Source organism: Entelurus aequoreus, linkage group LG08, assembly GCF_033978785.1.
Source record: "Entelurus aequoreus isolate RoL-2023_Sb linkage group LG08, RoL_Eaeq_v1.1, whole genome shotgun sequence".
In the NCBI taxonomy this organism is placed as follows: domain Eukaryota; kingdom Metazoa; phylum Chordata; class Actinopteri; order Syngnathiformes; family Syngnathidae; genus Entelurus; species Entelurus aequoreus.
Window position 1 is genome coordinate 39,761,481 of NC_084738.1, and position 24,583 is coordinate 39,786,063.

Sequence of the window (24,583 nt, forward strand, 5' to 3'; positions counted from 1 at the left end):
GCCTGTTGATGCATCAAGTGGAGTTTCCAAATTACATTACATGCTACAATTTATCCCAGGATGTCACTGCCTTTCAATTTTGTTCAAACCATCTAACACAGACCTGGGCATTCTGCGGTCCGCGGGCCACATCCGGCCCTTTGTGCATCCCTGTCCGGCCCGCGTGAGGCCAATCATAAATTACAAAATGCATTTAAAAAAGTATCTATGTCGAGTGTGCAATACAACGGTGCTGCTTTTGTTTTGAAAAGCGTTATTTGTATTACTTCCGTGTGGACGTATGCGCATGCGTGATTGTGAGTAAATGTGAACAGCTGCAATCACAAATTACAGAATGAAGTTGAAAAAACATCTATGTCGTGCGCGCAATACAACTGTGCTGCTTTTATTTTGAAAAGTGTTATTTATGTGCGTATGTCCGTGTGTAACCTATGAGTGAAGGTGCACAGCGACAAGTGATGCACGGTTTACACCCGAGACGCTAAAAAGAGAAAAGTTGATGACGAATGGCGTGTTTTCAACAAGACATGGACTGCCAAGCAACGTTCCCTCTAAGGTGCCGCCTGTGCAATTGCGCACTGCTCAAGCGTCCTCATATCTGCGCACAGCAAATATATGCCGCGCACCAAATCAAATCCCATCTGAATTCTAAACAAAATAAACACATTTATTCTGTGTAATTTTGCAATGCAACTTTGAGTGGCAGTGACAACAAGCGGCCCTAACGGTGTTCGTCAACGCCGTTCAATTGAACACCGTTCAATTATTGTAACGTCTATCGAGATGCTTCGAGGCCAGGAATTATATCGATCACTTTATTGAGCAAAACTGTTTGTATTCGGCCATAACCACACCAAAAACATGAGTAAAACACTTCTATCTCGAAAAACTAGTCATTTTCTGCCGTACAAACCAGGCCAAAACCAACTTGTCATCTGTCACCAACACGCATACCACTAAACCACTGGTGCGTTTATGGCGACACAAAAAGTCGGACAACTCAAACACCACACAAAGTTACACTATGACTCCTCAGTCATACGTGTGCTTATTTTACTGTCATTTATTATTAATGTTAATTTAATTATATTAATCATGGAATGCTGTTACTAGAGAAAGTTACAGGAATGCACACTTCATCCTATGCTTACATTTCATTGCGCAACATGAGGATGTTTAAGGGAAACTAAATGTGATCTCTGAAAGGGGTACAAATGATTTCCAAAGCAGTGCTTTTGGTATAAAGTTAAGTTAGGTTAAATGAAAGTATTATTATTATTATTCATTATTATTATTATTATTATTATTATTATTATTATTAATCTTACGAATATATCAAAAATATTGAGCAAAATTTAATTGAAATATTGTCGATGTGGCCCTCCAGCAGTGCTCGGGTTGCTCATGCGGCGCCTGGTAAAAATGAATTGCCCACCCCTGATCTAACAGTAACAGATCTTCGGATGAATAGTGAATCTAAATGCTTCTAAGGGTGTCTAGAAGGCTGCAAGCACATCAGCTTGCATGAACAGTATGTTTACTGACCAAGGCAGCGAATGAGAGGACAAGCAGACTGACAGAGAGTTCACAACAGACGACTGACAGGCGGGGAGGTGGCAGAAAGAGGCAAGGTTCACATGGCATATGAGACGAAACCCAAATATATTGAAAATGTGCATGTCTTACTTTTGATTAGGGATGATGTTCGTTAAGAAATTATCAATGTCGATGCCATTATTGAATTCTCTTATCGAACCGATTCCTTATCGAATCTCTTATCGAATCCAGATAGGTTGTTGTGTGTGCACCTTGTGTGTGCACTGAGTTCCAAAAGCCGCTGTTCATATGGAGGAAAGGCGGACGTGACTGAGGACAGCATGCGGACGTTAAAGGGTGAAGGTTTCAGGTGAGAGAGGACGCTAAAGGCACGCCCCCAGTGAGCATATAGTGCTGCTATGTGCGTTGTAAATAAAAAAAATTGCTGACAAACACATCACCAACATGGACGAGGTGCCGCTCACTTTCGACATCCCTGTGAAGCACATTGTGGAGAAGAAGGGGACCAGCACAGTAGCAAATCCATACGCACAACGGGACAAGAGAAGTCGGCTTTTACTGTTGTGCTAGCTTGCTATGCTAATGGACAGAAACTGTCACCTATGGTGATTTTCAAGGGGAAGACGCTGCCAAAAGAAAAGTTTCCACCTGGAGTCATCATTAAGGCATGACGAAGAGCGGGAGAAGAGAGGGAGTGATGGATGACAGACGAACACATCCATCCATCCATCCATCCATCTTCTTCCGCTTATCCGAGGTCGGGTCGCGGGGGCAGCAGCCTAAGCAGGGAAACCCAGACTTCCCTCTCCCCAGCCATTTCGTCCAGCTCTTCCCGGGGAATCCCGAGGCGTTCCCAGGCCAGCTGGGAGACATAGTCTTCCCAACGTGTCCTGGGTCTTCCCCGTGGCCTCCTACCGGTCGGACGTGCCCTAAACACCTCCCTAGGGAGGCGTTCGGGTGGCATCCTGACCAGATGCCCGAACCACCTCAACTGGCTCCTCTCGATGTGGAGGAGCAGCGGCTTTACTTTGAGCTACCCCCGGATGGCAGAGCTTCTCACCCTATCTCTAAGGGAGAGCCCCGCCACCCGGCGGAGGAAACTCATTTCGGCCGCTTGTACCCGTAATCTTGTCCTTTCGGTCATAACCCAAAGCTCATGACCATAGGTGAGGATGGGAACGTAGATCGACCGGTAAATTGAAAGCTTTGCCTTCCGGCTCAGCTCCTTCTTCACCACAACGGATCGATACAGCGTCCGCATTACTGAAGACGCCGCAACGATCCGCCTGTCGATCTCACGATCCACTCTTCCCTCACTCGTGAACAAAACTCCAAGGTACTTGAACTCCTCCACTTGGGGCAGGGTCTCCTCCGCAACCCGGAGATGGCACTCCACCCTTTTCCGGGCGAGAACCATGGACTCGGGACTTGGAGGTGCTGATTCTCATCCCAGTCGATTCACACTCAGCTGCGGACCGTTCCAGTGAGAGCTGAAGATCCTGGCCAGATGAAGCCATCAGGACCACATCATCTGCAAAAAGCAGAGACCTAATCCTGCAGCCACCAAACCAGATCCCCTCAACGCCTTGACTGCGCCTAGAAATTATGTCCATAAAAGTTATGAACAGAATGGGTGACAAAGGGCAGCCTTGGCGGAGTCCAACCCTCACTGGAAACGTGTCCGACTTACTGCCGGCAATGCGGACCAAACTCTGGCACTGATCATACAGGGAGCGGACCGCCACAATCAGACAGTCCGATACCCCATACTCTCTGAGCACTCCCCACAGGATTTCCCGAGGGACACGGTCGAATGCCTTCTCCAAGTCCACAAAACACATGTAGACTGGTTGGGCAAACTCCCATGCACCCTCAAGGATCCTGCCGAGAGTATAGAGCTGGTCTACAGTTCCACGACCAGGACGAAAACCACACTGTTCCTCCTGAATCCGAGGTTCGACTATCCGGCGTAGCCTCCTCTCCAGCACACCCGAATAGACCTTACCGGGAAGGCTGAGGAGTGTGATCCCACGATAGTTAGAACACACCCTCCGGTTCCCCTTCTTAAAGAGAGGAACCACCACCCCGGTCTGCCAATCCAGAGGTACCGCCCCCGATGTCCACGCGATGCTGCAGAGTCTTGTCAACCAAGACAGCCCCACAGCATCCAGAGCCTTGTCCGCCCTGATATCGGTAGGTTGGAGTTCAAATCCCAGCCGAGTCATACCAAAGACTATAAAAATGGGACCCATAACCTCCCTGCTTGGCACTCAGCAACATAGGGTTGGAGTTGGGGGTTAAATCACCAAAATGATTCCCGGGAGCGGCGCCACTGCTGCCCACTGCTCCCCAAGGGGATGGGTCAAATGCAGAGGACAAATTTCACCACATCTAGTGTGTGTGTGACAATCATTGGTACTTTAATCTTTAATCTTAATCTTAAACTGCGGATCTCATCCACCCCCGGGGCCTTGCCACAGAGGAGCTTTTTAACTACCTCAGCAACCTCAGCCCCAGAAATAGGAGAGCCCACCACAGATTCCCCAGGCACTGCTTCCTCATAGGAGGACGTGTTGGTGGGATTGAGGAGGTCTTCGAAGTATTCCCTCCACCGATCCACAACATCCGCAGTCGAGGTCAGCAGAACACCATCCCCACCATACACGGTGTTGATAGTGCACTGCTTCCCCTTCCTGAGGCGGCGGATGGTGGTCCAGAATCGCTTCGAAGCCGTCCGGAAGTCGTTTTCCATGGCTTCCCCGAACTCCTCCCATGTCCGAGTTTTTGCCTCCGCGACCGCTGAAGCCGCACACCGCTTGGCCTGTCGGTACCTGTCCGCTGCCTCAGGAGTCCTATGAGCCAAAAGAACCCGATAGGACTCCTTGTTCAGCTTGACGGCATCCCTCACCGCCGGTGTCCACCAACGGGTTCTAGGATTACCGCCATGACAGGCACCAACTACCTTGCGGCCACAGCTCCAATCAGCCGCCTCGACAATAGAGCCGCGGAACATGGTCCATTCGGACTCAATGTCCAGCACCTCCCTCGTGACATGTTCAAAGTTCTTCCGGAGGTGGGAATTGAAACTCTCTCTGACAGGAGACTCTGCCACACGTTCCCAGCAAACCCTCACAATGCGTTTGGGCCTGCCAGGTCTGTCCGGCATCCTCCCCCACCATCGCAGCCAACTCACCACCAGGTGGTGATCGGTAGAAAGCTCCGCCCCTCTCTTCACCCGAGTGTCCAAAACATGAGGCCGCAAATCCGACGACACAACTACAAAGTCGATCATGGAACTGCGGCCTAGGGTGTCCTGGTGCCAAGTGCACATATGGACACCCTTATGTTTGAACATGGCGTTCGTTATGGACAATCTGTGACGGGCACAAAAGTCCAATAACAAAACACCGCTCTGGTTCAGATCCGGGCGGCCATTGGAACCTAATATGGAACCTATTGGAACGACTACCAGTATAACTAAATAATTTGAAAACATGACTACTGACTGTATCGGAAGTAAACAAGCTATAAGAAACACCTTGCATAAATCACATTGAAAAAATATAATTGCCAAAAAGGAGAGGACTTAAAGGGGTGCCTTGAGGAACGACTGAATTATGTAAATCACACATTTGAACCCCAGTGTTCTTTGTTTGCTAGCAAGTTTAAAATGTCAACGCAAGCATCTGTCAATGTGTTTACAGAGGTCCAAGTTCCTATAATAGGAGCACTATAGTGTTTTTAAGTGTTTGCAGGAAAAATGTTTGTATCCCAAGTTTTGAAATGAACTCGGGGGCTGGTAGGTGTCAGTCCCGGGCCGGATTTGGCCCCAGGGCCGTCAGTTGAATAACCCTGATGTACAGTATTTATTTATTCATTTATCTCTGTCTTGGTGTAGAGAGCTTGCACCAATAGTAGTGCATCAGTTATACAGACATGTCTGCTTCAAGCTGCTTCTCTGTCGCACACACCATCAGCCGCTACTCCTTATTTTCATGGATAAATGTCCACCGTATTTGCTGGCACAAAAGCTTTAGTATGGTGGGCGAGACTGCCGACTAGCATAGCTACGCTTAAATCGTTCATGTTTTAGATTATTTCTTTAATTCAATAAATATCATCTGCTTCTTCTTCTCACCACTGTCCTTCACACTCACCTTCTCCGTAACCATGATTGGAAAACAACAATATGTCGATCTGTAGCTAAAGGCTACAGTATTGTGAGCGAATACATTTTGTGGGTTGATCTTACGGCGTTTATTTGACATTTACTACTCCCGCTAATAGTGAGAAGGCTCGTAACTTAAGTTTATGCTTTTAAAATAATGCCCTTGAGTCTTTTTTGCCCTTTGTTTCAGTAAGGTTTATGTTTTTACTTTCCCCTCTTTTCCACCAGCTTCTTCCTGGGTGAGACCTCTTTATTAGCTATTTTTGGTTCCCAGCCTCAATGTATACTTGTTATTTATTGTGATTTTTTTCCACAGTCCAGCCTGTTTTTGTTTTGCAACTTATGCTTGACATTCATGTTTTTTTTCAAAGTTTTGCATATTTTTGTTTTGCTATTATCAATAATTCTGTATATTGTACATACCGTATTTTTCGGACTATAAGTCGCAGTTTTTTTCATAGTTTGGCCGGGGGTGCGATTTATACTCAGGAGCGACTTATGTGTGAAATTATTAACACATTACCATAAAATATCAAATAATATTATTTAGCTCATTCACGTAAGAGACTAGACGTATAAGATTTCATCGGATTTAGCGATTAGGAGTGACAGATTGTTTGGTAAACATATAGCATGTTCAATATGTTATAGTTATTTGAATGACTCTTACCATAATATGTTACGTTAACAAACCAGGCACGTTCTCAGTTGGTTATTTATGCGTCATATAACGTACACTTATTCAGCCTGTTGTTCACTATTCTTTATTTATTTTAAATTGCCTTTCATATGTCTATTTTTGGTGTTGGGTTTTATCAAATAAATTTCCCCAAAAAAAGTGACTTATACTCCAGTGAGACTTATATGTTTTTTTTCCTTCTTTATTTTGCATTTTCGACAGGTGCGACTTATACTCCGAAAAATACGGTATATATATATGTGTGTGTGTGTGTGTGTGTGCGTGTGCGTGTGTGTATATTATATATATGATACAATTATACTTTTTTCAAGATGACTAAAATAATTACATATCTTTTTTTTTTATGATAAAAGTTAGTTGGGTTAAGTCACAGTTTGTTTACATGCACTTCAAGTTGGAGTTATTTGTTAGCTCTGAGCGCTTCTGCTAGTGAGAGCCCTATACCATTAGCCTCACATTCATGTGTGAAAAATAAAAGAAACCGATTTGTGAAATCCAACTAATTAAGTGCATGTAAACGTAAAGTGTGAGCATCCCCTTCAACCACTGTGTAACTGTGAGATCATCACTTTCACCCTGTCAGACACTGCAGGGGCTGCGTTACCTCGCCAGACTGTAATTATCTGCTGTTGCAGGCTCCCTTCGCCACGCTCTCGCCATCACACTCTCTTGCTCAAATTTGATGATTGCAGAGTGTTAACAGTAAAGGATTATGCAGCTGAAAGGTTGGCATTGTGGGCGCTCTTTGTAGGAAAAGACAAAACATAATGCTGAAATTGTTTAAAGTTGTAGGTAAATATGCTGCTATCTCCCTCCCAGCGTTTATGACAAACCTGGATAGATATATACAGTATATATAACGTAAACATATGTATAGAACACTTTTTGAAAACAAATCCATCAGTCTACTGTTACTGTATATTTGACAACAAATATCAATGTTCTTTTTAATATTAATATTGTATTTGGATGATTAGAAAATGTATTAGACATTTACATTCTTGAGGACGATTGAGTATTAGTCTCTACTGTGGATATAATCACTTATCCTACAGTACATGCATTGGCTGGTGACCAGTCCAGGGTGTACAGCTGGGATAGGCTCCAGCATACTCATGACCCTGAAAAGGGCATGCGGTATAGAAAATGGATGGATGGATGCATGGCTATATACATTTTATATTTTTAACTTTCTGTTATGATTGTTTTAGGATTATTATTACATTTTCAAATTGAAGCCAATACTCTTTTTTTTAAACATTTTTACAGCAAAACCATTTTTCTAATTTAAAATAAAAAAAACTTTGTTTTCTTCTTAGTGCGGCCCAAATCGGCTGTTTAGAGTGGGTTTTTATTTTCTTTTTAACTACTCCAAGGGCCAATTAAAAAAAATAAAAATAATATTTAGAAGCAACAATGGTTCCTACATGGAACTTTGGACTTTGACTCTCAAAGTGGACATTGGGCCTACTGGCAATGGGTTATGGCTCCCCAGTTTGTATTATTTTTTTGGCTGTAAATTAAGTTAGGGTCTATTGTTAAAAAGAATAACTATGAAGAGGACCTTCTAGGCCAATAAAACAAAAACAATCTGAACCAATAACTCTCACCTACATTAGTGGTTAGTGAATTTAAACTCTGATATTATTGTCACACACCAGGTAAATCCCCAAGAGGACACACTAAGAGCGCAACTACTGCCACTGCTTTAAATAGCACTATGGACAATTATTTAGGTCTATCCTTTTTATCAAGGAACCCAAAGGTCAACCCATCCATCCATCCATTTTCTACCGCTTGTCCCTTTTGGGGTCGCGGGGGGTGCTGGAGCCTATCTCAGCTGCATTTGGGCGGAAGGCGGGGTACACCCTGGACAAGTCGCCATCTCATCGCAGGGCCAACACAGATAGACAGACAACATTCACACTCACATTCACACACTAGGGACCATTTAGTGTTGCCAATCAACCTATCCCCAGGTGCATGTCTTTGGAAGTGGGAGGAAGTACCCGAAGGGAACCAACGCAGTCACGGGGAGAAAATGCAAACTCCACACAGAAAGATCCCAAGCCCGGGATTGAACTCAGGACTACTTGGGACCTTCGTATTGTGAGGGGCATGCACTAACCCCTGGTCCACCGTGCTGCCTCAAAAGGCCAACCCATTTAAGCTAAAAAAAATGGTAATGTACAGTAAAACCTTCATTGACAAACTTAATTGATTCTTGAACAGGGTTTGTAAATAGAAAAATGTGTACATTAAAGCACATTTCTCTATTTAAAAAAAACCAATATAAATATTAACAATGGGTTACAGCCTCGACAAAAGTTCACATTTTAGTAAAAGTTTGTACACCTCGAATACAACATCAAATTCCATAGAGTATTGTATATCAAACAAACATAACGGGGTGATGGATACACTTTTTATTTAATAACAAATTTAAAACAACTCGGTGAATTCTCCTCATTTTCGGCTGCCCTGCTGACACGCACGCACATTGTCACAAGGACTGTGGTGCACTCATTTTGAAATAAAACAACTCCACAACTTTACCAGGCAGGTCACTACAATGATTAGAAATAAAAGATAAAATCCACTTTACCTCGTCGGTTAATTTTATTTGCGTGCATGGGGAAGGCGGCAAAGCAGTAGCTACTTTCTTAATGTTTCAAACCACACATCGCGAGTCTATTGCTTTCTTTGCATTCATATTGAGCTAGCATAAATAGAAAAAATGTTGACTGAATTAGCACCAGAGATGTATCAGCCCAACCACAATCACTGTGCTGCCGGGCACAAAATACTTACACTGTGAGGTTGAAACGTTTGTACACTGAGACAAGGTTCATACAAAGAGGGGTATGTAAAATAGGATTAAGAACCACTGCTTTACAGTATTGGAGCCAAGAGAAAATAGAGGTCTTACCGTGATTGGATTTGGAGGTGTGAACGGGAGTGTAATGGTTCTTGGAGGAGGTTCTGATCGGTGTGTTGTCTTTGGAAGAACCATTAATCGCTGCAAAGTTCTCACAGTCATATTGAGAAATGGGTATGGGCCCCTGCTGCCTCAGGATGTCTGCAAGCGCTCTGAAATTCCAAACCGAAATGTTATTTCACTCTATGCGTCTTTCTACATGCGGAGTTAGAAATGAAGCGATAACACATACAGTAGGTTTTCTGCAAGCAGAATAGCAGCTAATTGTTAAGACGGTGTTGTGCTATTACGAGTAATTTGGTGCTTCTCTGGTTTGTGTTTTTTAAAAGCCCAGGAAGATGATGAATGGGAAACAACATTAAGATGTGTGAGCATCTCATCTAATTAGAGTGAATTTGAATGTTTTTCAGACCGCAGCAGGTGCACATGAAACCCTCAAGAGGGAGTGAGGATGGGAGGCAGCGGCAACCACGATGAAACAAAGTTCAAAAATGTTTGTTATTTTCCTGGCATTTAAAAATGAACTTTTCGCAGGCATGCATGGTGCACTGGTGCAAAGCTTTTAATCGGACTGGGAATAACCTATTGATTCAACCAATGCGAACCCAGAGCCATTGGAAGTAAAATTGATTGAAACTGTAAAGCACACAGAGGACAATTGTGACCACTAATAATTGATTGAGTTTACACAGTGCATTTTTAGACAGCTAAAGCGCTTCACATTGAGAACCCATTATTTATTCACTCCACAGTCACACACTGGTGGTAACCGCTGCCACGGCTGCCATAAACGTAGCTCTCAATTTCGCACGTACGGCCTCTCCGACCATCACCAAACATTCATTCACATTTATACACCAGCATGGGATGCACTAGAACAGGGGTCGGCAACCCGCGGCTCTAGAGCCGCATGCGGCTCTTTAGCGCCGCCCTAGTGGCTCTCTGGAGCTTTTTCAAAAATGTATGAAAAATGGAAAAAGATGAGGGGAAAAAATATATTTTTTGTTTTAATATGGTTTCTGTAGGAGGACAAACATGACACTAATTGTTATAACACAGTGTTTATATTAAACATGCTTCACTGATTCGAGTATTTGGCGAGCGCCGTTTTGTCCTACTAATTTTGGCGGTCCTTGAACTCACCTTAGTTTGTTTCCATGTATAACTTTCTCCGACTTTCTAGGACGTGTTTTATGCCACTTCTTTTTCTGTCTCATTTTGTCCACCCAACTGTTAACGTGGTGCGTGAAGGCACAAAGGTGAGTTTTGTTGATGTTATTGACTTGTGTGGAGTGCTAATCAGACATATTTGGTTACTGCATTAATGCTAGCTAATCGATGCTAACATGCTATTTAGGCTAGCTATATGTACATATTGCATCATTATGCCTCATTTGTAGGTATATTTGAGGTCATTTAGTTTCCTTTAAGTCCTTTAAATGTATATCTCTTGACACACTATCTGTATGTAATATGGCTTTTAATTTTTTGCGGCTCCAGACAGATTTGTTTTTGTATTTTTGGTCCAATATGGCTCTTTCAACATTTTGGGTTGCCGACCCCTGCACTAGAAGAAAGGTGGTTGTGTCTTGCCAAAGGACACAACAAAAGTGAAAGGAATGGACTGAGAGCAAAATATGTTTAATGTTGCATATACAGTGGTTGTGGGTCAAATTTGGTCTCTTTACCACGTGAATCCCGCTTTAAAATCTAATGCCTGCAGCTGATAGGATAAAGGGGGTTATTTACAATATCCAGGAGTTGCTGCAGTGTGTGCAAACAACCACCAGATAGCAAGTGTGAACAGATATAACCCGGAAAGAAGACAAGTAAGGGAAGTGAGGGTTCGCGAACAACACTGGAGAGCCACCGATTACAGCGTCTCGTGCCAGGTAAACACACGACACAGTGAACACACAGAAGCAAAAACTGGGATAGGCTACAGCACCCCGGCGAACCCAAGAAAAGGACAAACGGTAGAAAATGGATGGATGGAGAAGTATCCCACACTTCTCTTTTGTAAAGTAAATATGTAAAGCAAATATGGGCATTTACATCAATAATATTTGATTTGCCTGAGTGACTGGACAGGAGAAAAAATAAATAAATATGTCAATGTTCCGGACCAATAATCATTCCATATTCTCTCCTGCTCGCCATTGTTACCATATCTGAGTTATTGTGCAGAAATATGGGGAAATAAGTACATTTATTCACTCAGCAGGTTACACAAAAGAAAGATCAGTTATAATACTGCATAATCAGTGATACATACAGTGATTACAACTACATTGGAGGGTGCCACCACAGTTGACATACTTCACACAAAAGTGATTGTTGGCCCAAAACTAATGAAGATTTTGGCAAAATAAGGGTAACACGTTATTTTTTTGGTCGTTTTGTGTATTATTATTTTTTTACGTTTATTGCGCAGTCAGATGCGTGCTGATGTGCCTGCTGGTCACGAAACACAGCTGGAATGTACGGCCGCAAAATTATTATTTCTAGAAATAAATGCATGTTTTATTGTAAGTTTATGAACTGGAGTATGTTTCAAGCTATATTCAGACATTTTGGTTTATTGATTTTATTTATATTTAAAAAAAAAAAAATTATACTTTAAAATCTATTATAAAAAAATCAACAAATCAAAATCCATCAACCCAACATATATCGATTGACTCACAACTTGGGTTTTGTCTACTTTTTTCTACTAAGAACATTGGCTGTTTTGGACCCCAAATAAACTCCATAATAAAAGATTGGTAAAGAAAAATTCCAATTCACACTGTCTGTGTTGCGCTATATATTAAAATAATATATATTAAAGTAAAGTAATTTTATATATATGAATATATACACACACACACACACACACACACACACACACACACACACACACACACACACACACACACACACTTACTTACTTGCTTATGGTAGTCCATCGTATCTGATGATGACTTCCACTTCTTCTATTGGTGAGTTTTGAGGTGACTAAAAAGTCCAATACGAGAGCCACATGGTCTATTGCAATGGGGGCATATGAAGATAGTGTTTGTTGTGGTCTTGGCTGCAGGGCCCATCTTCCTCCTCTGGCGTTTCCCTTCCCTCGCTGCGCTTCTTTCCTCTTCAAAATGTTGAAGGCCTGCATGGCACAGTTGCCTCCAGAGAGGGCGATCTGAGGCAGAGCTTTCCAGCTGTGTGTGCTGTATTCCACACCTCTTGAGAGTAATTTTCAGTTGGTCCTTGTATCTCCGCTTTTGGCCTCCTGCAGATCTCTGGCCATGATGAAGTTGTCCATACAGCAGTTGTCGCGGAAGTCTATCAACTGACATTCTGATGGTGTGGCCGGCCCATCGCAACTGGTACTGGAGAAAAGTGGCCTCCATGCTCTTGGTACCAGTTTTACTCAGGACTTCCGTGTGTGGCACACGATCACGCCATGTCAGCCCAAGGATCCGCTGGAGACACTTGATGTGAAAGTTCTCCAGCTGTTGGATGTGGCGGCGATACAGGGTCCAAGCTTCACAGCCATATAATAGTGTGGAGACACAGATGGCTTGGTAGACTGCCACCTTGGTACGTATGCTGAGGTCTTTGTTCACATACACCCTCTTACGCAGTCTACCAAAGGAGGCTGAGGCAGACCTGCTTCGATTTTGAACATCATTGTCCATGCTGCAGTTTTCGGAGAGGATGCTCCCAAGATATTTGAAGTCTGGGACTATTGCTAGGGGCTTGTCATCGATGTTAAAGACAGGTGATGGTGGTCGAGTTGGCGGAGGGGAGATCCACTGGCACAGTACTTCCGTCTTTACAGTGTTCACAGTGAGACCCAGTCTACTATAGGCCTTCACAGCAGCTGTTAGCGTCGCCTGCAGAGCCTCTGATGTATGTGCCACGAAGGCACAATCATCAGCATACTGTAATTCCACAATGTTCACAGTTTTGACCTTGGTAGCCGCCTGCAGCCTTCTGATGTTAAATAAGCTTCCATCCAGCCTGTAATCCACCAGCACACCACTGCTTCCCTCAACTTCTTTGTGCAGTAGCCAGGTGACACTCATGAGGAAGATGTTGAATAGTACAGGTGCAAGTACACAACCCTGTCTGACACCTGTAGATATCTTGAAAGGCCTAGACTCATGTCCTCCTGTTGTCACCTGAGCCATCATCCCCTCATGGAAACTTTGCAGGATGTTTACAAACTTCCGCGGGCAACCAACCCTGAGAAGGACCGCCCAGAGCAAGTCTCTGTTGACCGTATCAAAAGCCTTTGATAGGTCCACAAACGCCATGTATAAATCTTGATGTTGTTCCCGACACTTCTCTTGTAGCTGGCATGTTGTGAAAATCATATCCACAGTGCTGCGATTTTTCCTGAAGCCACATTGAGACTCAGGCAACAGGTGTTCCGTTATGCTGTGTATGAGTCTTGACAGCATCACTTTGGCAAGAACCTTGCCGGCAGCAGACAGGAGGGATATTCCTCTACTATTGCCACAGACAGACTTCTCACCCTTCCCTTTATATATGGTCACAACATTTGCATCTCGCCATTGTTGGGGGACTGCTCCGCGCTTCCATATATCAGCAATATAGTGGAAAATTGCTCTGGTACAGGGATAGCCTCCCTGTTTAAGTATCCCTGCAGGGATGCCATCCGGGCCAGGGGTCTTGTTGTTCTTAAGTGACCTAATTGCAGCTAGGACTTCAGAGAAGGTTGGTGGAAGATCCAGTTCTTCAATAGTTGGGTAGCTGGGCAGCTCATCCAGCACTGCCAGATCAGGGGTGGCAGGTTGGTTTAAAAGTGTCTGGAAGTGTTCCGCCCATCTGTCCACAACTAGTTTCTGGTCCTTTATGAGGGTTGAGCCATCAGCCGACTTCACAGGTGAGAGAGAGGAGTTCCTGGGGCCATGGATGGTTTTCACAGCATTATAGAAGTTGTGCATGTCGTTCTTCACTGCAAAATGTTCAATTTCTTGAGCCTTGTCAGTCCACCAGTCATTTTTCAGTTTTCGTAGAACAGACTGTACCTCCTACCTTGATGTTCTCCAGTGCTGCTTTAGCCTGACAGATGTAGGGTTGTTCAGGAATGCGTTATGGGCCTTGTGCATGGTGTCCAGTATGGTTCTGATGGATTCGGAATTTTCGTCGAACCAGTCCTGATGCCTCCTACGGCGGTAGCCAATAGACTCGGCTGCAGCCTCGTAGAGCTTTGAGCTAAGGCAGGTCCAGTTGTCATCAACACTGCCTTCAGGGCTCAGGAAGGGGTCGATTTCCTGCAGCTTCCCTGCAATGGAGGATCGAAGGCTGTTCCGGGCCTCGTCTGCTTCAAGTCCAACCGCTTCTTTCCAGTTTTTCGGAGACGAACAGGAGGACGTACTGACGCTCGCAACTTGGAGATAATCATGCGGTGGTCAGTCCAGCAGTCAGCACCTCGCATTGCACGGGTGATGTGCACGTCTTTGGTGTCCTTGCGTCTCACGATGACGTAATCCAGCAGATGCCATTGCTTGGATCGTGGGTGCATCCAGGAAGCCTTGTGTTTATTTTTCTGTTGGAAGATTGTGTTGGTGATTGTCAGGTCATGCTCAGCACAGAGACTGAGTAGCCTCATGCCATTGCTGTTGACCTTCCCGATACCATGCTTCCCAATCACTCCTTTCCATATGAGGTGGTTTTCCCCGACTCTTGCATTAAAATCACCAAGCAGGAGGATTTTGTCACTGCTAGGGATGCGCTGTAGGGCCTCATCTAGTTCCTGGTAGAAACGGTCCTTTGCCTCATTCTGGGATGGTAAAGTTGGCGCATAGGCACTGAGAAGAGTTGCGTAGTGGTGTTTTGCAAGGGGAATACGGACAGACATGAGTCTTTCACTTATGCCGGTAGGTGTATCAGTGAAACTGGGTAGCAGGCTGTTTTTTATTGCCAAACCAACACCATGGTGATGCGGACCTTCTGTAGGGTAACCCTTCCAGAAAAAGGTATAACCCTGGCCTTCTTCCTTTAGGGATCCCTCATCCAGAAGTCTGGTCTCACTCAAGGCGGCGATGTCAATTCCATAACGTCTGAGCTCAGCAGTAACAAGCGCAGTTCTTCTTTGCGGCCTGTCAGGGTTGTTGTCCAGGAGGGTTCTAATGTTCCATGTAGCCAATTTCAGGGGAACTTGTTTATTTTTTGTTTTTCGACCGCGGTAGTGGAATGTCCCGGTAGGTGCGGTATCCTACCCGGGGTGTGAAGAGTGGGCAATGTTTAGGCCACCTTTTCTAGGCCTTCCCCCAACTTTGGGGTGAGCAGTGTGGCTCCTAAATAGGGCTGCTCAGTCATACAGGGGTCTGCCGAAATCAGCTGCCACTCAATTCCCAGCTGATAGCGACCATTATAGCCCTGTATCGCTGACGTGCAGGGATCTAACTAGAAGCTCCCAGTTCATTCTAACCTGCCCCCGTTATCAGACATCCTGACACCGTCAGACTTTGTGCTTCAGAATCCAATTGCTGTTCTGGATCCACCAAGGTCAGAAGCAGAGACCTGTGCGGTGATATGTTTTAAGTGCCTCTGGGGGTGCACAGTTCCCAGCCGCACTATCTTCGCCACAAAGAGATGGAGCCTAGTGGCAAGGGGGAAACCCAGGACAACCAGCACCTCTTCATAGCTGCAAGAGGCCGCCGGGACCCTCAGTCTGTCGTGGCCCGCCTACGTGTGCCTCCATCACGGTGCTTTTCTCTCAGGGTGTGCTCCCCTAGCCCTTGTCTTCCTGGACTTACCCGCAAGGCAGCGGGTCGATCCCCTACCTTTTAGCCTGAAGTCGCGAGACTCCAGTTACCGTGTGCTGCCACGAGGAGGCAAGGTGGGGTCTTGGTGAAGGAGAGGCTATGTACTGACCTCGGAAGGCTTACGCACTCGGCTTCCTTTACCCAGCTGGGTCGGTCAGCGGCAGGAGCTATGCGTCACATGCATCCCTACATGCAACGTCTCTCTAGCATGCTGCACTAGACGCATCACTACACCCTGCGAGCCAGGCCCGCTAGCACAAAAATTCCAATTCACACTGTCTGTGTTGCGCTATATATTAAAATAATATATATTAAAGTAAAGTAATTTTATATATATGAATATACACACACACACACACACACACACACGCACACACACACACTCTATATTGTTGAGGCTTTGTTGGTTGGTTTAGTTAACTTAATTTAGATAGTTAGCCATTTAGCCGTTCTCAGGAAGCACACAGCACCTTGTACATGTCTGTTACATTATTTATGATAAATGTATTTCTTATTTGAAAAGAACTCGACGAAACACATTTTTGTGTATCACAAATGTACTGCAGAATCGTAACAGAGACACAGTCTAATTTTATTTTTTTTTAATTTAAACTGTGAAATGTATTGAGTGTCTTATTAGCATTTTTGCTTAGTACATCGCGTCAGGCATTCCACTGCAATGTTAAGGTAAAAGGTCTTGTTGCATTATTTTGCCATTTTATTTTCTATGAATTAATTGAAAAAAATGTAGTAAGAACATTTTTAATTGTAATATTAAAAGCATTAGATTTGTTGCTTTTAAATTGGCTTTATTGTGAAAAAAAATGAGCTACCCCATTCATGTGACAATGCCATGAATGGATGTTACATGACAACTACTCCAAAAATGTTTCCTATATGTCACTTAGAGACTTCATGAGTTCAACGCAAGCACAAAACATTTTTACCGATTATTTTTGTAATCGAGTAACGTATCGATCAGTTTGACTATTCAGATAAAACGCACCCCCCAGCCTTTACGCGTATTTTAGGAAAAAAAACATTTGTAATACATTGAATAAGATTTTTACCATGTTCATTATTTAACATTCATTAACAATTAATCAAAGCAAAAAAATACAACTCAACGCTTTTTTTTAATCAAAATATATGACATCCATTTATTGGTTGCAACCCTTCATAGTTTCGGACATTTAAGGTCCTATGGCTTCCAATGGGTTAATATTTCCGCTCCCCTTGTCTTTGTGCTTTTGATTTAATGTTCATTGGTGCATACATGTCACATGACCTTGGTACAAGCCCAACATTAACACTATCCATTATTTACAGTCTTAAGATTGCTCAAGTGTTGAATAATGCATACAAACAATTCAATCTTGAGGATATAATGTGTGTCAGCATTTGTTTCCAGATATGCTTGCAGTCTGCAGTTCACTCATGTATGATAACTCTGTCAGAAGGAAACAAGAGGAAGCTAAGAGCATCGGCATGGTCGCCATGTATTCTATACCTAAAAAGTATCCCTCCTACCAACAGTCATCTTACTGTGTAACACGACCACTGTTGGGACTAACGGGTTACAAAGTAACGCGTTACTGTAACGCCGTTAGTTTCGGTGGTAACTAGTAATCTAAAGTGTTATTTTTTATATTCAGTAACTCAGTTACCGTTACTACATGATGCATTACTGCGTTATTTTACGTTATTTTTTATGTAGTATCGGCTAGAAACAGAAGATCTGAGTGTGTTTTATTGGAGCACTGCGGTGTCGTCCTTCTGTGTCACAAGGAAAAGAAAAGGCGTGCTTTGTGTGGGTGGGGGTTGGGTGGGGGCTCCCAGACCGTAGTTGAGGGGCGCAGGAGAGACGTCCTATGTACTTCGGGGCTAACAACCTTCACTTTACCCGGAAGTGGGTCTTTACAGCTGAGGGTGAATGACGAGGCCGGCGGTTTGTTGCAACTTAGTGACTTTATTGGACGCAGCCATCCACCAAGCTAGAGCACCTGCACGCACTTACTGTTGCCTCCCTCACCTCTCTCGCCCACTCACTCACTGACGTCACTCACCTCACATGCTGTCATATCTTAAAAGGCCACACACACACACACACACACATACGCTACTCTCAAAACAACTAATAAGACATCATGGCGAAGCCAGAAGCCGAGTTTCTTAACATGGAGACATTCTCAATACTTTACTTTTGTCCAGCACAAAGAAAATAACATTTTATTTAAATGTAAGTTGTGTCTTGGATCAAAGATCCTATCTACTTAAAGTTAAAGTTAAAGTGCCATTATGTTGCAGCTATTTAAAATAGTTTTGTCAATTTGTTCTGGCCTGAAATAAATTGGCCCTTTGAAACATATCCATGCCACACCCACTTCAAGTCCACTACTTTGTGTGTTGTATGTAGACCACATTGCTTTCTGAGATCAGTGATGCAAATGCATGTCAAGTTGATCAACAGATTGTATAATTCTCCAGTGCAATAACAGTACTGAAATGAAGGCTAAAAGGGCATTAATGGGAGCCTTAAAAAAAAAAAAAAGAAGAAAAAAAGCTAAAACTAAATAGTTACTTTTCACAGTAACGCATTACTTTTTGGTGTAAGTAACTGAGTTAGTAACTGAGTTACTTTTGAAATAAAGTAACTAGTAACTGTAACTAGTTACTGGTTTTCAGTAACTAACCCAACACTGAACACGACATACATAGAAAATACTTTCGGAGTAGTATTTGTTTGGGGAATCACAGTACATTACTATAGGACTTGGTTGGAAAGAGTGTTGCTGATATTACATCAATAATTACTTGTCCAACTATTTGCCAAGCATATTTTGACCTTAATTGTGTAGCATTTTAAGAGTTTAACTTTTCCGTCTGTGGCCCTCAGTGGAAAAAGACACACCTGAACTAGATTGGTGTTAACTATGCATGTGCCAATCAATCGGCCACCAATCATTTTTATATTTACATGTATTAATATTGTATTGTTTCAACTTTAGTTATATTCAATGTGGCCCTGAGGCTATGTCTACATTAAGCCGGATAACCCCTGAAACGTATAATTATTTAGCCTAAGCTAAAGGTTTAAGGTCCCCCTCCTTGGATAATTTTTTACACGGGTAAGTGCGCCATGTATTTCTTGAATCTGCGGCTCTTAGCTTTGTATGGACTCATCGATCGTTTACAAACTGAGTTCGGACAGGAAGTGACGTCAGAAAGAACGCGCCACAGCCAGCTTCATAACAACCTGTTTCCACTCGGAGGTAAACACTAGAAATATGGAGGAGAGTCATCCAGACATGCCCGTGTTTCTCCTTCTTCTACATGTACAGACGCTTGTGGAAATCACACATGAATACCTTAAGAGAAAGCGATTGCAGCTATTTGGGATACAACACTTCTCAGACGGCAAGAGAACTTTCCAATGTCCAGGTCAGCTGTGATTCTACTTACCGGAAAACTTTTTCCATTTGTCGAAGGAGAGACAACAAGCGAGTGCTTTTTATAACCTGGCCGACAAGTGAAGACTATGGAAAACATCGAATGCATTTGGACTGGCAAAGCAGACTGTATCAGTTATTGTCCGCCATGTATGTCGCGGACTCAACGTCTATGTCCAGAGTATATAAAGTTACCAAAAACGAATGGACAATGAAGGTGAAGGCAAAAGAGTGAGGAGTGTCCTGACCAGATATCTAGATCCCTAGATTGACGGATGTAAAATGTTCTTTATCACATTGTTTACTTTCACTTGGCCAATATAGATTTAATACATTTATGATGGCTCAGGTGTGATTCACTACAATAGGGCCCCACAGCGCACTGGTTTTCCGTTAATTGAAATACCACAACACTGGATGTTGTTCAGATAAGTTAAATTTAATTTAAGAACTTGCACACAAACAACACTGCAGGTGACAATGACGTGCGCATTTCCCACACATGCGTACTAGGTCGCATTGCGCCGGTGGACTTGGGGGGGGGGGGGGGGGGGGGGGTCTTAAACAATCATTGTGTGTGTGTGGACAAGGATAAAGTTAGGCGGGATTTAACCTAGAGTGTTGAAGGGGCCTAATTCTTCTTTATCATGTTTAAATTTTATGTATAGGCTATTGCCCGTGGAGCAAAAAAGTCAAGCTGCGAGCCACTTTGTATCGCCTCATTGAGGACATGGGAGTATCGCTTGGGGCTGGATCCCTAATTTGTCAATGTTGTGGCCAGGTTGGAGTTTTTTGTTTTTTTTTCAAAACACAACTAATGCAACCCAGAAAAAAATCTGCCTTTACAACTAATAATGCCACTGCTTAATTTTGATTGACACTGCAGAGAGGGAGTCATTTTTTAACACATTTTACTTGTGTAGGCAGCATTGCATCATGCTGAGAGCTTTTTCAAATATTTCTATTCGCATTGGCAGCCAAGTGGCAACCATAACATTAGACGTAGCTCTCTATGTGATGCATTTCTAGACCACAACAAACACAATAATCATATTATTAACCTTTAAGAAGCCATCTGTGCTCAAAGTAAAATGATGGTGGGTTTACAGTATATCACAATTGTGTTTTCTTTAAAATATATCAAATGTTTATCCAACTCTACACTGTATTATGTAGAAATAAGGTGTAGAGTTTAAAACAAATGTATTGAGTACTTTTAATTTAACAAAGAACATACTGTATATGTATATACAAATCATGAAAAATATATTAAGTGTCCTAAGGGCAATAAAAAATATATATGTCATGTCAGGATTTCCATAAAAATTTTAGTGATATAAAAGCTTATTAGCCATATTCCCTTGCTTGGTTTGTATTAATTCATTGTAGAAATATACTAAGAACAGTTATATTGCAATATTTGACATCCTATTAAAGTATTACAATTATCCATCCATCCATCCATCTTCTTCCGCTTATCCGAGGTCGGATAAGCCTAAGCAGGGAAGCCCAGACTTCCCTCTCCCTAGCCACTTCGTCCAGCTCCTCCCAGGGGATCCCGAGGCGTTCCCAGGCCAGCCGGGAGAGATAGTCTTCCCAACGTGTCCTGGGTCTTCCCCGTGGCCTCCTACCGGTCCCTAGGGAGGCGTTCGGGTGGCATCCTGACCAAATGCCCGAACCACCTCATCTGGCTCCTCTCGATGTGGAGGGGCAGCGGCTTTACTTTGAACTCCTCCCGGATGACAGAGCTTCTCACCCTACCTCTAATTATGAAATTGTTTTAAAACGGGCTGTAGTAATGTGGTGTCCGAGTGCCAAATGATAGGAAGACAGACTTTCAGTTTGTTGGAAGTGTGCCGTGTTTATTGACAAAGCATGTCTTAAACACGTGTAAAACCGAACAAAAAAATTAAATGAGCAACTTAGAGGCCTACTGAAACCCACTACTACCGACCACGCAGTCTGATAGTTTATATATCAATGATGAAATCTTAACATTGCAACACATGCCAATACGGCCGGGTTAACTTAAAAAGTGCAATTTTAAATTTCCCGGGGAACTTCAGGTTCAAAACGCCTTTGAAGGATGACGTATGCGCGTGACATTGCGAGGTCAACGGAAGTGGTTGGACCCCATCGGACCCGATACAAAAACCTCTTGTTTTCTTCGACAAAATTCCACAGTATTCTGGACATCTGTGTTGGTGAATCTTTTGCAATTTGTTTAATGAACAATGGAGGCTGCAAAGAAGAACGTTGTAGGTGGGATCGATCGGTGTATTAGCGGCTAAGTACAATACTTACAGCAACACAACAAGGACTACTTACTTAGCAGACGCCTAGCCGATGCTAGCCGCCAAACCCACGGATGAAGTCCATCGTCGCGCCGTCGATCGCTGGAACGCAGGTGAGCACGGCTGTTGATGGGAAGATGAGGGCTGGCTGGCGTAGGTGGAGCGCTAATGTTTTTTATCATAGTTCTGTGAGGTCCGGTTGCTAAGTTGCTAAATTAGCCTTAGCGTCGTTAGCAACAGCATTGTTAAGCCTTACCAGGCTGAGAATGTTTAACCGTGTAGTTACATGTACATGGTTTAATAGTATTGTTGATCTTCTGTCTATCCTTCCAGTCAGGGATTTATTTATTTTGTTTCTATCTGCATTTGAGACAGATGCTATCACGTTAGCTCATGCTACAGAGCTTCGTCGATGATGGGTGTCCTTCGTCGCGCCGTCGATCGCTGGAACGCAGGTGAGCACGGCTGTTGATGTAAGCGTGTAGTTACATGTACATGGTTTAATAGTATTGTTGATCTTCTGTCTATCCTTCCAGTCAGGGGTTTATTTCTTTTGTTTCTATCTTCATTTGAGAACGATGCTATCACGTTAGCTCAGTAGCTAAGTGTGTCACCGATGTATTGTCGTGGAGATAAAAGTCACTTTAAATGTCCATTTCGTGTGCTCGACTCTCATTTTCAAGAGGATATAGTATCCGAGGTGGTTTAAAATACAAATCCGTGATCCACAATAGAAAAAGGAGAGAGTGTGGAATCCAATGAGCCAGCTTGTACCTAAGTTACGGTCAGAGCGAAAAAAGATACGTCCATCACTGCCTCTGTAGTCCTTCACTGTAACGTTCCTCATCTACGAATCTTTCATCCTCGCTCAAATTAATGGGGTAATCGTCGCTTTGTCGCTCCGAATCTCTCTCGCTCCATTGTAAACAAAGGAAAATTGTGAGGAATATTACCTCCTGTGACGTCACGCTACTTCCGGTACAGGCAAGGCTTTTTTTATCAGCGAGCAAAAGTTGCGAACTTTATCGTCGATTTTCTCTACTAAATCCTTTCAGCAAAAATATGGCAATATCGCAAAATGATCAAGTATGACACATAGAATGGATCTGCTAATCCCGTTTAAATAAAAAAAAATTCATTTCAGTGGCCTTTAAACAATCAAAAGTACAAATCAAATAATCTACTCACTCGAATCAATGAAGTAAAGCATGTGTTTTGGCGTCAGCACGTCTGAATTGTTCACCCCAAAATGGCCGACGCACAAAACCTTTCTGCTCTTTTATATGACCTCCCATACTACCTGGCATGCGCCACTGTTACCCACAGGTTTGCTTACCGACATAATCAAACATTTCTACTAGAGATGTCCGATAATATCGGACTGCAGATATTATCGGCTTTAAAATATTATAAATGCTTTAAAATGTAATATCGGAAATTATCGGTATCTGTTTCAAAATTATCTGTATCGGTTTCAAAAAGTTAAATTTATGACTTTTTAAAAATGCAGCTGTGTACACGGACGTAGGGAGAAGTACATAGCGCCAATAAACCTTAAAGCCACTTCCTTTGCGTCACATAACATCTACGGCTTTTCACACACACAAGTGAATGCAACGCATACTTGGTCAACAGCCATACTCGTCACACTGAGGGTAGTCGTATAAACAACTTTAACACTGTTACAAATATGCGCCACACTGTGAACCCACACCAAACAAGAATGACAAACACATTTCGGGAGAACATCCGCACCGTAACACAACATAAACACAACAGAACAAATACCCAGAACCCCTTGCAGCACTAACTCTTCCGGGACGCTACAATATACACCCCCCGCTACCTCCTACCCCCCCACCCCCCAAACCCCGGCCACCTCAACCTCTTAATGCTCTCAGGGAGATCATGTCCCAAATTCCAAGCTGCTGTTTTGAGGCAAAAAATAATGCACTTTGTGACTTCAATAATAAATATGGCAGTGCCATGTTGGCATTTTTTTCCATAACTTGAGTTGATTTATTTTGGAAAACCTTGTTACATTGTTTAATGCATCCAGCGGGGCATCACAACAAAATTAGGCATAATAATGTGTTAATTCCACGACTGTATATATCGGTATCGGTTGATGTCGGTATCGGTAATTAAGAGTTGGACAATATCGAAATTTTGGATATTGGCAAAAAAGCCATTATCGGACATCTCTACTTATTACGTTTTATTTCTTAAAGGTTTTAGAGCGTGTGTTCTTTTATAATAAAGGGAAAACAAGTGTTGTGCGCTTTCGGTTTATGTGACATCACGCCTGTTCACTTCCTGTTGCAGACACCTCTGTCTGTGTCATAGTCCTATGTGTATAAATGGGTCACACTACTAAGAGGGTTGTACGGTATACCGGTATTAGTATAGTACCGCGAGACTAATGAATCATATTTGGTACTATACCGCCTCTAATAAGTACCGCTCCACCACCCGCCCGCGCCCCCATCGTCACGTCGTGTCATTGCTGGTTTACGAGCAGACGATCATGTTCGGCAGCGCACAATCACGGACTACTTACAAACAGACACAGTGTGTAGACAGAAAAGGGAGAACGGACTCATTTTGGACTAAAAACTAACGATAAAGGTGAAGTTATAACACTGAAACACCCACCGGAAGAGGTGCTTTAAGACAGTAGTTCTCAAACTTTTTT

At 43.2% G+C, this 24,583-nt stretch overlaps 1 protein-coding gene across 3 annotated transcripts in view; it reads right to left on the bottom strand.

Annotated features, from left to right (window-relative positions):
- Positions 1–24,583, bottom strand: part of LOC133655868 (protein shisa-6) — a 202,139-nt gene that overhangs the window by 174,006 nt on the left and 3,550 nt on the right. For all 3 annotated transcript variants that reach the window (XM_062056456.1, XM_062056455.1, XM_062056454.1), the window contains exon 3: positions 9,355–9,515. In XM_062056456.1, coding sequence (XP_061912440.1) covers positions 9,355–9,515 — 161 coding nt within the window. The remainder of the gene's footprint in view (positions 1–9,354; positions 9,516–24,583) is intronic.